Below are 14,782 nucleotides of genomic sequence, written 5' to 3'. Positions count from 1 at the left end.
GAAGAAAGTCTTAGAATCACAAATACATCGGATCTACATGGAACACACTGCAGGCTTTAAGAATTGCTATTAAGCAAGAAGTGGGACTCTTCTCTGAGCTCTTTACCCGTTGTTTCAAAGAAGGATTTCCAAAAATTTGGAAAAAACAGCGACTCGTTCTTTTGCAGAAACTGAATAAACCGGCTGGAGAACCAAGTATGTATCATCTTCTATGCATTTTGAAAAAGCTTGATTCTGACGAGGGACCTAAATAATACAGGGTGACAAGGTACTGCATGGCTTGCACACTGCTATGGAACGTAGTTTATGACGGAGTGCTCCGGCTTTCCTTACCAAAGGGGCTTCAAATTATAGGGTACGCTAACGATATTGCACTAACTGTGATAGGAAAGGAACTCAGTCAAATACGCAGGCTATGCGAAGACACTGCAAACTAGTGGTGCAAAAACAAAACGAAGCAGTGCTAACCAAAAGAAGAAAAAAAGGAAAAAGGTACATTTAATATTGACTTCTATAACATAACTACCCATTGGAAGACGTGTTACAACAGACGAACGAAACGAAGGGAGACACAGAAGTATATACGACTGGCAAGACTCTGAGACGTTGCAAGAAAAAGACGGTGGACGAACATCATGGAAACATACTTATTAATCAGTAATGTTGAAAGTAAGAGACAAGAAAGAACAAATGCTTAACACTATTAAAATATGTATTAGAAACTAACTTTGTTTCCAACATAACAAGAGGGAGAAGTATTCACTGATTTCATGAACGCCCAACACTGAAATTAAATAACGTAGTGACCCCTCAATCAAACGAAGTTAAAAATACCTCGGTATTCACCTAGAACTCCCTTAAACTTAAAACCTTCGTCGTAAATTTGTTATTGGGTAAAAAATTGAACCCGTGTTAGAACTGTAAAAGCCTTCTCAATTCAGTTATAACGCCAATATGGATTTATGGCATACAACTATGGAGCTATTCCTGCGCTACTAGTATCCATAAAATAACGATTCCAATCAAAAACGCAAAGAAACTAAGATCACGGCGCAACATGCGCAACGAAAATATTAGTAAATAGAGATCTTGAAATACCAATGGTAAACACAGTAGTGACAAATATCTAGTAAAAAAAAAATTGAAAAATCATTGTAATCCCCTAGCGAAAATCGTATCCTGCCAGCTAGCCGAATACGTCTTCAGAGAAATGATCTGCTAATGTTTTGGTGACCAGAGTTCTAACTATCGTCTATTACTATTAATAGGCTAAAGCAGTAATTCATTAGTTATTGAGATTCTAAAACTTATTTTTAGGCTTAAATTATGTAAACAGATTCAATAACTAATTATTTGGTAAACAAAACTTATATCTAAAGAAGTAGCAGATAATTTTAATAAATAGAGAAGGCGCGAATGGTAGTTGGTAAAAAATGGTAAAAATGCAGGATCGGAAATGAAATTACACCACGTGATGAAGGAACTTTCAACACCCTTAACTGTTAACTTACAACGAACTACATGACTTTATAAGGGAACTCAACGAACATATGTATGCGCAGAGGTTCTTAGGCATGCATAATAAAAAAAATAAACGGGGTTGAAGAACATTTACAAAATGTACCAAAAAAGGTTTACAAAAATTAAAAGAAGACTACAAGTATAGGATAGGATAGCATTTGAGCTTAAGGAAAGTATTTGATATTAAGTTGCAATAAAGGATTTGCCACAAGCAGCATCACAGAACATTTCTTTTTTTTTTGAGTGGGCTAATATGTGAACTCAAACTGCTATTAAATTTTAGAAATTGAAGATTTTGTTCTTTTCTCTGCGCCGTCTCTACACGAACTAGCCGTGGCTTGTATGGGCTTGTGCTTAAGGTGTAATAATAATAAAGTTTAGGTAAAAATATAAATTTACACAAATTCATATTAATTTCAAAAGCTTTTAAATAAAATCGATTATTAAAAAATGTGCTAAAATAATTGTTTGCCAGTGCATCATCTGAGCGCCCCCCTTGTCCAAATGAATTTCAGGATTCAAATGTAAATGCTCCTTTTCGCATTGAGCTTAACTCCTTCACATTTACGACTTGAGCCACCTACACTGAAGACGGCTGCTTTAGTCACTATATTGTTAACCTTTGACCATTGAGACCACTGAGGTTGCGCAACGCACATAAATACGTTTAATGCTGCTGTTTTTACCATTATTATTGGTTTTAATTCCAGAGATTATTTGTAAATAGAAATTATGAATTTTTTGTCATATCATAGAAATTGAAAACACAAATATAAAGAGTTATGCCCATCGGTAATTCATATCAGAAGATTCGTTGAGTCTTGGGCCTTTTCCGCGTTTGGCTCATTGCGTTGTGTATTTTTCTTTTCGAAGTTATATTTTGCGATATTCCCTCATGTAACAGCTGTGCCTTCTCTATTTATAAAAGTTCTCTGATTTTGTAACATTTCATTTTTCACTACATTTTATGTTGTTTTATATTACTGCTAATGGCAACACTGCTCATATTAACATCCCTTTTCCAACGCTTCCGATTATTTGTAAGCTGGAAAGCTTTTGTGGAACGTACGGAGAAGATAAACTTTTATGCGCAACTAAGCCAAAAAGTGGGCTATGTTTAAAGAAAGAAAGGGCGGCCATGTATTCTCGCATATAGCTCATCTTTGCTACTCTCAGTATATTTGCTGCACTCTTATTCTCTTTGATTTCTGTTAAAATTGGCAACTCCTCTGTCAGCAAATGAGAGCAGGGCTACACACAAACACAGTTTTGTATACATCGCTGCTTTCGTTGCCCATTGATATCCGTGCTTGCCTTTCCAATTTTGCGCCATCTGCAATTGTAGCGCAGTCAGTGCCATTTGGGGCCATCAGCTAAGAAGCAGGGTAGTACGGTGTATCCTGCAACGCGCATTCGTTAAACAAATCAAAGAAAATAATTGTAATTAAAAACTGCTCCAGATAACAATAAATGGTCAAAAACTATTTAATCCGTGATCTACATATTTCCCGGTTTTCCATGCCTTACGGCGAAATATTCACATTCACAGTCAGTCGCACAAAAAAATCGAAACGAAGCGATTGATTCTTGCACAAGAACCGACTTAAACGACGACAATTGAAAGAAAGTTCAAGTGTGAAAAATGTCTATGCATGCAAAAGTTAAGTGGACCAAAAGTATCTCATTGCGTATAGATATTGCATATTGAATATGGAATTTTTTCAATCGCTAAATAATCATGTATGTTCTATCTACAAATTTGAATTTAGTACAATTAAAAATCGGCTTAACAATAGTTAAAGAAATTAATGTGGTATATTTTTTATATTAAATTTCTAATGTTGAGGCTATGAACGACTTTCTCATAGGCAAAGTGTAAATAATTTACGTAAAAAACATTATATAATTTATAGCAAGTAAAAGCATAGATGCTCTCATACTTCCTATTCGCTTTTTGAGTTGTATTGCAGTCATATTTCCGTCCTGGACTTACGTAAAACGTTTGGAGGCAGTCTGAGTTTCAAGAAAGGAAAAATTATATTGATATCAACTAACAATTTAATTTGACCCACATAACGTACTATGTGCGGATGAATATTATTTAAAAAAATTACGAGTGCCTAACAAAATGAGAGTTCAAGATAAAATGTTTAAAACTTAATAAAAAAAACATGGAACTTTGAATGTGAAATAATTTACAGTTATTCATTCTATTACAATAAACTACTACACATAAAAAGTTAAAAAAAAAGAATAACTAATTTCTTCCCCCAATATATTTGCTGATTTGGCCCCGTACTATAAAATATCTACAACGACAGTTAAGTTGAATTATATAAAAATTTTGTGGATATACGGATTTTCATATTTAGGCGCTGTTCGTATAAGTTCGTTCGCAGTTCGCAGTTCGTTTCGCTTCTAAAACGCTTCGTATTCTTCTTTCGGCTATACGTGTAACCCAGAGTTTCGCAGTTACCTTTCGTTTTCATCTGTCGGTTGTAGTTGCTTTTGTTAGGTTCATCAGTACTTTGGTGATTTACACATCTTGTTCTTAAAGTGAACATACATATCTCCATTTTTATTGAGTTCCTTTCAAAATGAGCTGAACACTTCGGTATTGGATCACAAAAATTTCATTTGGTAAGTTGTGGTGCGGGAAAGTGCATTGGAATAAACTGAGATGAATCGAGTTGAGTAACGAAAATGAAAAAGCAATGTGGGCAAAACTCGGGTATCGATGAGAAAAATAAGTGTGTTTCCTTGTGCATCGAGTCTCAGTGAGTTAAATTTATGCCCGTTTCTCGGGATTTTGCTACAATAATTGAAGAGAAAAAAAACGCTCTCTCGACCCTTGCAAAAGTATAGTTAAAACCAATTGCAAATAAAAATGGATAAATGCGCGTGCCAAAGAGAAAACGTTACTACCACACTCGTCTATACTAACTATAAATGTTTTAAATAAAAGTCTAAAGAAGATATTTAGCGTTTTATTTGTCCCCATCAATATGTGTAAATTTCAATTGAAAAAGAACATCTAAAATTTTCGAGCGATTTAGGCTTTTCGAGTGATCAAAGTATAATAAAATAATGAGTTTCCACAAAATTCAAACAAAAATGAAGTTTGTTAGTATTGAATATAATATGTAGTTTCAAGGTTAATCGCGTTTACAAGAGAACTACACATAAGTATGAGCACACTACGACTGCTGGACTGCTTGTGGGAATATGCCGACACAATTCCGTCTCTCGTTTAGCACAACTCATTCTTAATTGCCTGCAGTTTCTAATTTTGGGTACTTATCGATCGAATATACTTAGCAGTTTTTGTTAGTGTCAATGTTAATGCAACATATCATCGTCAACACTTAAAATTTTGCACCTACAATTTTGGATTTCGAATAACGACAACAATTAACGCATATACATCTAATTACATATTTGCATAAAATTGCCGATTAACGGTATGTTGAGCGCTGCTGAAACCGCAAATAAAATTTTATGCTGGGAGTTGAAATTGAAACAGTTTTGGTTACAGCCATCCTCCTAAAAGAGGTATGACCTTTTTTAAAAGCTTGCACATTAAGCACATGTTTATGAAACCATATCTGCATATTTATATATATTTGATGTATCAATTATCTAAAATTTAGTAAGTTTTACTAATTATGAATGGAATATATATATGAATGAGTCAATCCAAAGCCTTCACAATGCCACCAATTTTCTTATAGATTAATTTGTAAAGTCTAATGGGCGCCTTTATGCATCCTTATTAATAAACTATTTTACATACATAGGTTATTTTAAGTAACCAAATCAGTCATAAAGAACTATTTATGTATATAGCGTATTTATATTTTATTACATCCACACATATATATATATATATAGTATTATTTTATTCCTTTAGATAATTTCATATTAAAATCTTTTCTGAGACAAGGAAATAGAAGCATTCGACAGTGGAATAGGAAGCTGGATTGTAGGCTGGATGGGTGAAAGTGGGGAACAAAGGAGTGCTCTCAGCTTTTTGTTCATTAATGGTAGTACCGAGGACTGGCTACTTGCGGATCCTCTACAAACATATATCGAAATTTCGAAACATATTTATTATTATCAGATAATGAGTTTCTTCAATACATATTTATGTACGAAACTATGAAATTTTTTCAAAATATCCTTCTTTATTCCCTGTTCAGGGAAAGGAAGGTATTTAATTTGTGTCCTGTATATGCGCGAACTCAGATTTTAGACTTTTCAATCGTCCTTTTCTCTCAAAGAAGCTGCTCATTTGTCGAAACCGCCAATATCGTACCATTTATTGCGTATAGTTACCATTGAATATGTGTCCAAAAAACCTTTTTATTTGACGAGATATCTTGTTATTGGTGTAGCGTTAGAATTCTGGCGAGTTGACAGTCCTTGGCCGGATAAAAATCCGGGTCCGTTCCGGTTAAGTAGACCCGATTGTCGTGGGATATCTTCACGAGTTTTTCCATGGCCAACGGTACAATCACTGAAAAAATTGTTCACATTCACATCAGACAACTGTAGCATACATGTATGTATGCATGTAGCTGGCATACGAACTGACCGATGAAAATCAAGATAAAGAACTTTTTATACTCTTTTATGACATATCCAATGTATCCGTTGATACTGTTTTGCTTACTTATCTCCTCGAAAATCTTTCTGTTAGATAAATGAGAGATGGAAGAAGTAAGAAAAGGAAATTACCATTTTTTGCATCACCTCATCAAAATTGCGATACTTATATGCGAAGTATGAGTGGTTATAGCCCAATTCAGTCCATTTTCACACTAATAAATCAGAAGACAAATATAATGTTACCAACTCCATTTCATTGACTTTTGTTGAACAGTTCTAGAGATATGGTATTTCACTTAAAGTTAGGCGATGCCTCGCACATTATCTATTTTACACTGTTTCCTTTGAAGCTCTTAAGCTGTAAAATTTTCTGCTTCTTACGTATTTTCCATATTTATCGAATTATCTATTTTTAGCAGATTTCATCATAACCATTCACTTTTTACAAATTCTCAGCTCACGGATGTTTCTAAGTACCTACTTTCTCTACAAAACTACAGTTTTGTCATTTGGTGCTTAATTATAGTAGTTTATAGGTTTTCGATTAACGTCATTTAATGGATTGGCAAAAGGTCCGTTTCAGCCTATCTGCACCGAGCACTCTTGGGTGCTAAGTTTTATTACGATAATTAAATTTTTACTCAAGTTTTCAATTTCACAGACGGACCATTCCTAATTTTTAGTACCGAAACACATAATACTAATCGAACAATTATCGCTCAATCTAATTGAGATATTATATGTTGCACTCACCTCAAAAACACATTGTACACACTTTTTTTGGTTTTCTGTAAACTACTATAACTAATGTTTTAGAAATAAAAGAAAATAAATTTTTTATTTCTTTTGTTACTTGAACCATTCAGCGTTGTAACACTGATATAAAATATCCAAGCGGAACTTGGTAGCATTGAAGAAAGCAGCTATATCAATTTAATGAGGTATCCTCATACTCTGTGGTACGAAGTTAACTCGATAAGTTTATTGCTTTTATGAAAAGAGAGCAGAATCGAAGATAACTATTATATTTATTTATCGCTATGCTTGACTTCCACCTGAAAACCTAAAACTCGATTTCGTCACGTTAAATCATAAAAATAACTAGGCATTTTACGAACTTCTTAACTGTAATGTTCTAATGGATAATTAGAAATATTATAATCGATATATTTAGACTAGTATCTATAATAGGTACTTTCCTACCCTTCAAGCGTGCGGATTTTTATTTTTATTATATTTTTTATTATATCAAAACTAGTTGATCCCGCAGCCGTTGTCCTGCGTGAAATTATGCATTTTGAAATGAAAAGAAAGTTAACTTGATCATGTCATTTTTTTTGCAATGTAACGCAGCTCGATAAACAAGATTTTTTGGTTTCTGTTCCGATGTACCGAAAGATGGTTTTCCATTTCGTGAGCAACCCACGTATATCTGTTCGTATGCAAAACAGCATTTCCAAAGTTATGCCACACACTATGCGACTATTGTTGTGTCCTGTTGATTGTCATCTTAAATGCAATTTTCACTGGAAACGGAATACCTTTGAACTGAAATGGCAAATCGTTAGAACTCAAAGGAATTTGTAAAATCAAGCATTCTGCCCCATTGTATTCGATAGCTGAGTCACAATCAGTCGGCGCATGCAGATTGCGAAACATAATAACGATAGATCCTACTATGAGACGTAAATGATGTGGGGGCATACCACGCCTATCCAAAGAAATTAGAAATACCACGGGATAATTCACGGTGTCGTCTTCATTGTCAAAACGATCGATCGATTTGTATTAGCGCACGTCTCCCGGAATTTGATTTTGAATCCTCCAGTTAAGTCAACAACATCGGTATTTTTGGCTGCTAACATTGCGCGTGCACTTAAGGAATCGTAGTTACGATAATCTTCCACTATCCGAACATTCGTGATGAGTTCATTTTTTGTGAATTGATAAACGACGGATGGAATTGATATCAAACCACCGGAATTGACCCATTTCCAATTTTTAACGAAGTCGATGTAAAATGTCTACGGCAATGTCAAGTTTTTTCGTATTCCATAATTAACGTGGATTTGATGGCTGATATGTCGAAATGATTATCGCGAAAAGTGTGCAAACTTCATTTGCTTTGCATTAATTTTTAATTAAATAAATATTTTCATAAACTAAAATAAAAAGAAAATCATTATCGAATATCTTTAGATTTTGTATGCTTCATGACCGTTAAAAGAAAAGTTGACTAGATTTCTTGAGTGAGAGTGGCATTAATATCAAAGATTATCGTGAGCAAAGCTATTATATTGCCAGCAACATGATTGGGAAATACATCGGCTTACAAGCCCGAATTGAGAAAATAAATAAGTATGCAGAATACATTCCCTGTCTTGCACATTTGCAGACTGTTGTACAGAATCATTACTTTTCTCCGATTGTATTGAAAAACTCTATACATTTTTTCCGCTTCGATCTATCGATAATGATTCTACTTCAAAAATTCCGATTAACTTCCGAACAGTGTTCGGGCACTAGGTGGTCAGCCCCAGCTGATGCTACGACGGCACTTTTATGTGGATTTATCACTGTTAAGCAAGTATTGGAAGACATTTTCAATAACGTGGATCAAAAAGCCTAGTGCCGTAATATAGCTTACGGACCACTTTCAACGATGAATAAGTTAGAAACGGGAATAATAACAATTACGTGAAACGAAGTCCTAGAACGCTTGCAAGCGACTAGTGCTTCGCTGCACTGCAAGACCTTGATAAAAGGATACGTTCTTTATCAAGGCTACGTCCAAGCAATGCGATCTAAGCAATGCGATCCAGATTCAAAGATCTGACCTACGGTGAAGAATACTAGCAACAGACATCACGACGAATCAAGGAAAATACAAAGTACGACCATTTCAGCGGCTCTAGTACACTCGACGACTTTGTTGAAAATCAAACACCTGGACAACGTTTCGGATTTGAGGTGTTTCTTGTCATTATTGATAACGTACTGTCTGCTTTAACTAAAGATATGAAAGCATATCATAAAAGTACTAGTGTTTTTGAAGTACTTCGACAGCTAATATCTCTTATAACAGAAGAGATTTTGGAAAAATCCTCTAGTATGGTCAGTGCTTACGAAGATGATTTGGAGAACAGCCTAGGTGGCGAATTAGTGCAGTTCACAGCGCTCCTGAAAACAGATGTGGCTACGGTTATTGGCAGCAAGAAACAGGAGCCTCTGCAACAGCAATATTATAAACTTTTATTAAATAATTCTTTAGAATCGTGTATCCCAAACTTAGAAATAGCTTTGCGAATTTTCTTATCTCTCATGATCACTAACTGCAGTGGCGAACGTTCTTTTTCAGCATTAAAACGTATTAAAAATTAATTAAGGAACACGATGGGCAAAGAACATCTTAAATATCTCACTTTGTTGAATAAAGAGCATGACTTGCTCGATATTGAAAGTTTTATCTCTAAATTTGCCTATAATAAATCCAGAAGAGTTTATTTGTAACAATGTTGTTTTATTTAGAATCCTAAACTTGAGAACATATAGCAAACCAAGGACCCCTTGACAGAATTTGCTACAGGCCCCGCACTAGTTTAATCCGGCATTGGTAATAGCAATATTTGCTTTTACAAGGTGCGTTACAAAGTAAACACGACTTAAAAAAAAAAAACAGAACAAAAGGTTTTTCGACAAAATCAATTTATTTTATTCAAAATAGTCTCCTTCTGCTTCAATACAGCTTTTTACACTGTCCAAAAACACTCCGAACGCATGTTTTAGCTCGTTGGCTGGTATGACCACCAATATGTCGGCATAAGCCTGTAGAATGACCCCATAACGCCTTCCTTTCATGGGCAAATGCATTTTTTCGAAAAAGAAGAAGTCGCACCGTACCATATCAGGTGAATACGGGGGAGTGGTTAATGGTTAAAATGTGATTTTTCGTAAAATAAACGTCTTTCGAATGTATTGCAATTCTTACGAAGAAAGTAATGATTGCTCATATGTTCTCAGCAAAAATAAAGATAATTGCGAATATAAAATAGACGTATCAATCACCAATTTCAACACTACTCTTTATTTGACATATAGTCTGTTACATTTTTGTTTATTTTGAATATGAAAAATTAATATCGGAAAGCCAGAAGTTCAAACGTGCTTTGCAGAGAACATTTAATGTATTGCAAACCCGATTCTAATTTCTGGAATTTCTAATTTGAGAGCGTCGACTGTATCGCTACTCATTGCTCCCGCTGACCCAACATTCCTTTCGACTTAATACCCGATATATCGGTCGCTTTGTATAGGGTAATTTAGTGAGTATAGTGTAATTTACCATTAAATTCATTTGAAATTTGGTCAATACTGAAAATATATCTTAGAATAATAAGGTTGAGACTTTGTTAGTCAGGGAAGAGTAGAGAAGTTAATGTGATACCAAAAATTAGCGCAATTGATTCAAAACTTTACACAAAATTTTACACAGAAATTACTAAAATTTATTTTCTGCTAATAGAGAGAGTACAAACTGCTCGACTACACCCATATATACTTCTTTCTTGATTATAATGGTTTAGATTAATTATTCTAGAACATGTACATACGTTTGAAGCTGTTTTTAAGAGCAAAAATGGCAATTAACATTTTAACATATGAAAATGGTATTTTTGTTGCTTGCATTCATGTTTTTGATGCATTTTAATTGGTTTAAAAGTTTTTATTATAGTATTATTATGGAATAAGCTTCTAGATGGTTTTTATATTTATAGTTACTTTTTATTTCAGGTCTCACACGATTGGACTACGGCTATTAATAACTATTAATTTTATGAATAGCTCAATTAACATATATACTTATATTTGTATGTATATCGCGTATATAACAGAGTAGAATATTCGTATAATCGGCGAAGTTGTAACCATCTGTTCCGGAGTACTATCATCAATAACACTAAGAAAATATGATGGGGCCATGAGCCCGTCATTATTTGTATTAAATCCGAGTCGCAAGCGCGTCTCAAGCGGGCCTGCACCATGCTAGCACCGCCGAACCCGAGGTCAATATGCGGCCAGGACCCGGGCTGGTCGTGATGGCGCTTGCGTTTATTTCGGGGGCTCGGCGTGGCAGCACCAGCACCAGTTCCAAATCATCATCATCGGCCACATCATCATCATCACCACCGGCTTTTTTCACTTCTACCGCATCCGATAATGATCTTGAACCTCTGACACCTTCTCTGCTATTTCCAGCCTTCCTCGGCGGAGGCGGTGTGCTAACATCAGCTAATTCACGATCATTATCTAATCATCCTCTTCAAGATTCGGAAGGAGAAATTCGCAAAGAGGAGTATAACTACATATACAATAGCCACATAAACTTGCTCCCACTTGCATCCGCAAGTGATAGATCAGTCCAAAGCGATCAGCACCTTCGGTTGGAAACTCTATCTGGCTTAAAATCGTCTTCCCGTGCAACTAGACAAACGAGAATAATACGAAGTTTAAAAATAGGTAAAAGAAAACTAAACGAAAATAGACACGAAACCGAAGTCGACCGTGGGCGCGATCGGGAAAGTGACAGCGTGGGTAACTCGGAAAGTGTGATAGACCCTGAAAGTGGTAGCGGTAGTGGAATATACGATGTTGAGGACATCATCCCAAATGTGGAAGCAAAAACTAGCGCCAGTCTTTTAATTGATGATACCGCCATCAATATAAATACTGAAAAAATTTCCCTACGATATCCTACAAATTCTGCGGATACATCACAATCTTTGGACGAGGATGATATCTTAGCGTTGGTGGCCGAGGATGATCTTCTATCGGAAGAATCATTTGATCGACTCACGAAATTCACAGATGACAAAATTGGTTATGTCATTGTTGATGATTATGATGTAAAGGAGGACACAACTAGTGGTGTGAGTGAGGGCTTTTTAACTAATGCTCCTGAAAAGAAACTACAAAAACCGCGGGACGTCAAATACTTTAAAAATGAGAATAGTGAAAATGGTACTGAAGATCACTATAATTTTCAAAATGAACAAGAACACAGAAATGAAGAAGAAAAAACTAATGTAAAGGAAAATGCAAACCTAAATAAAAACGGAAAAAATTTCGTGGTACATAAAGAAAACAACCAAAATAATTTAAGGGTGATTGTCGATACTTCGTTTGCGGCCGCGTTTAATGAAAATGGCTTGAGTCACACCATTGCGACGGATAATGAGAGCAATACTCGAAATATCAATAGGTCAATATTCGAAAGCGAGTCTCCACTGACTCGACTTAATCCCTGGATATCTGCCTGTGACCTAGCACAACCTGGTACGGCACCAGATTTACAGGTGAGTTTTTTCAACATTTTCGTCATATAAACAATTATAAGATAAAACTATACTTCTAATCTTAAATAAATGCTAGTAAGGAAGTGGTAATTTTGGACGTAACCGAACATTTTAAATTAATTTTGTTTAGATTTAGATATCTTACATATTGATCGACATATGTATGTATAAATATATAGCATTGCTAACAGGAGGTAAGAAAATGTTTATTTTGGGTATATAAATACTAGGGCAAGTACTGACCCGATTTTATCTATTTTTTACGAAAGCTGCTCTGTCGTTGACAATATTTTGTCTTTGAATTTCGATAATATATTAGATGCGCAACTAAGTTTACGCTGTTTTTATGGCGGATGAGGTATGACTTCCCATTAAGTGTTTCCTGGTAGGTTTGATAAGTTTGGCATCATGAGGCCGGGCGCTGTCGTACAGCAGAATTTTTGTTTTGAATCATTTTTGATATGAAATTTCTTGACTTGTGATTCCTAAAGATGAATCAAGCTCTTCTTGTGATTCACGGGAGCTGTCCCCGTAAAGTTTTTTGAGTTCTTGATATGCTTCAGAAGCAGATTTGTTTAATTGCAACGACAACATTTCGGACATATTCGCACAAACAAATGTATATGACACATAGACAAAATCACTAATATGGAAACGCAGTTTTTTTTTCAAATATCTAAGTTATATATCAAAATCGATCACCACTAACTGCTACTATTGACGAATAGCGGGAACTGAGTTGTGCCAATAATATTTCGCAGATTGAACGACATTTAAAGTAAAAATTCATCCACTGGCACTATGTACATACATATTTGTGCAGAGTTTATTGAGATAACATCATCATCACTTTATTGATACACTCTAATGTGAAATAATCCCCCAATGAAAAGTTAAAAACAGCCTCGCGCTGTTGTTAAAGCTTAAGCGGTGTCTTTGCCAGTAAAGAAGAAGAAAGTGAGATAGTCACATGGAATATAAAACTTCGATATATAGGAAATGAACGAATAATATTATCTACCAAATTTGGATAAAATTGTCCAATTTTTACACCAATTCCTATCAAGCCCTGAAGTCCCATAGTGGCTCTGAGATATGAGGTTTATTTAAGCATTTATGGTTTTTCGCTTAACGCAATTTTGTGTTGGTGACAATGGTCAAATTCCGCCTATCTGCAAGGCCTGCCTCTTTAAGCTGCCAAGAACATGTATACTAAGTTTTACCAAGCGAACTCACAAGCACTCAGAATGCAATTCGCCTCGCTGTCCTGATCATAAACATTTACATATATATACTATATCAGTTTACAGGTGGCGGTTTACACGTTTTGATCCCCATGCGGCAATAATATATGAGCCCTTCTTTTACAATTTTAGCATTATGTTAGGAATTATGGTATTGATAGAAATTATATGTGTCCTTTCTACCAAATTTTCAGCTCTTTATTTAAAATTATTTTTTCAAAATATTTCATTATTGATATATGTATGTTCATAATCCTTTCGACAAAGTACACGTGACCGTCACGGTGTTTAACTTTAAGCCGCAAATATCTAAGATCTCTTAATGGGGTTTTCTGTACAAATTTACTCAGCAGTCTGCTCTAAATATATTGTACTTGCTTTCTTCCGCCAATATCTCTTCCTTCCAGAATGAAGAAACTGTTCCCAATTTAATTGTCGTCAAACTGCCAACGTACCTATTATTCTTCTTGCTAACAAAGACTTCTTTCATGCAATTCTGCTATTTTGCTCATCCCTTCGAAGGACTGTGTCACGCAACCTATTTTCTTTAAATAATTACACTTTTTGATCGACCTAAATCGTTTAAAGTAGGATTGTCAGAAATCGCTATGTGGGGTGTATTGGGGCAGATAAAAGTCTTAGCTTGCTGCATTAATATCTGGCGTTGCTCAGGTATACTCGGAAACATATTTTGAAGCAATTTATAAATAAATAGTTCACTTTCACTGAAATATTCTACATTGTTAGAATATCGAATATTATTAAATGTAGTATATGGAAGTTGAGGTAATTCGATGAAAACTTTCACATATTTTCAGCATTAAATTATATGTATGTATATTGTATCACTACTATACGTTCAGTTAATTTTCATAAAATATCTTACATATTGACCGATATATATACATATGCGGTATAAAGTCCGAATTTGAAAAACTTATAACTATAATACACCTTTATAATTATACTCTCGCAACAAAGTTGCTAAAGAGAGTATTATAGTTTTGTTCACATAACGGTTGTTTGTAAGTCCTAAAACTAGAAGAGTCAGATATA

The 14,782-nt window shown here is 34.8% G+C and overlaps 1 protein-coding gene across 1 annotated transcript in view; it reads left to right on the top strand.

Annotated features, from left to right (window-relative positions):
- Positions 1-4,990: 4,990 nt before the first annotated feature.
- Positions 4,991-14,782, top strand: part of LOC108968942 — a 36,851-nt gene continuing 27,059 nt past the window's right edge. Inside the window, exons 1-2 of the mRNA XM_018933304.1 lie at positions 4,991-5,073; positions 10,921-12,482. Of these exons, the coding sequence (XP_018788849.1) occupies positions 11,199-12,482 (1,284 nt within the window). The 5' untranslated portion in view covers positions 4,991-5,073; positions 10,921-11,198. The remainder of the gene's footprint in view (positions 5,074-10,920; positions 12,483-14,782) is intronic.

Source organism: Bactrocera latifrons, unplaced genomic scaffold, assembly GCF_001853355.1.
Source record: "Bactrocera latifrons isolate USDA-ARS-PBARC rearing strain unplaced genomic scaffold, ASM185335v1 scaffold_234, whole genome shotgun sequence".
Classification (NCBI taxonomy): domain Eukaryota; kingdom Metazoa; phylum Arthropoda; class Insecta; order Diptera; family Tephritidae; genus Bactrocera; species Bactrocera latifrons.
This window is presented reverse-complemented; position numbering and strand designations above follow the sequence as displayed.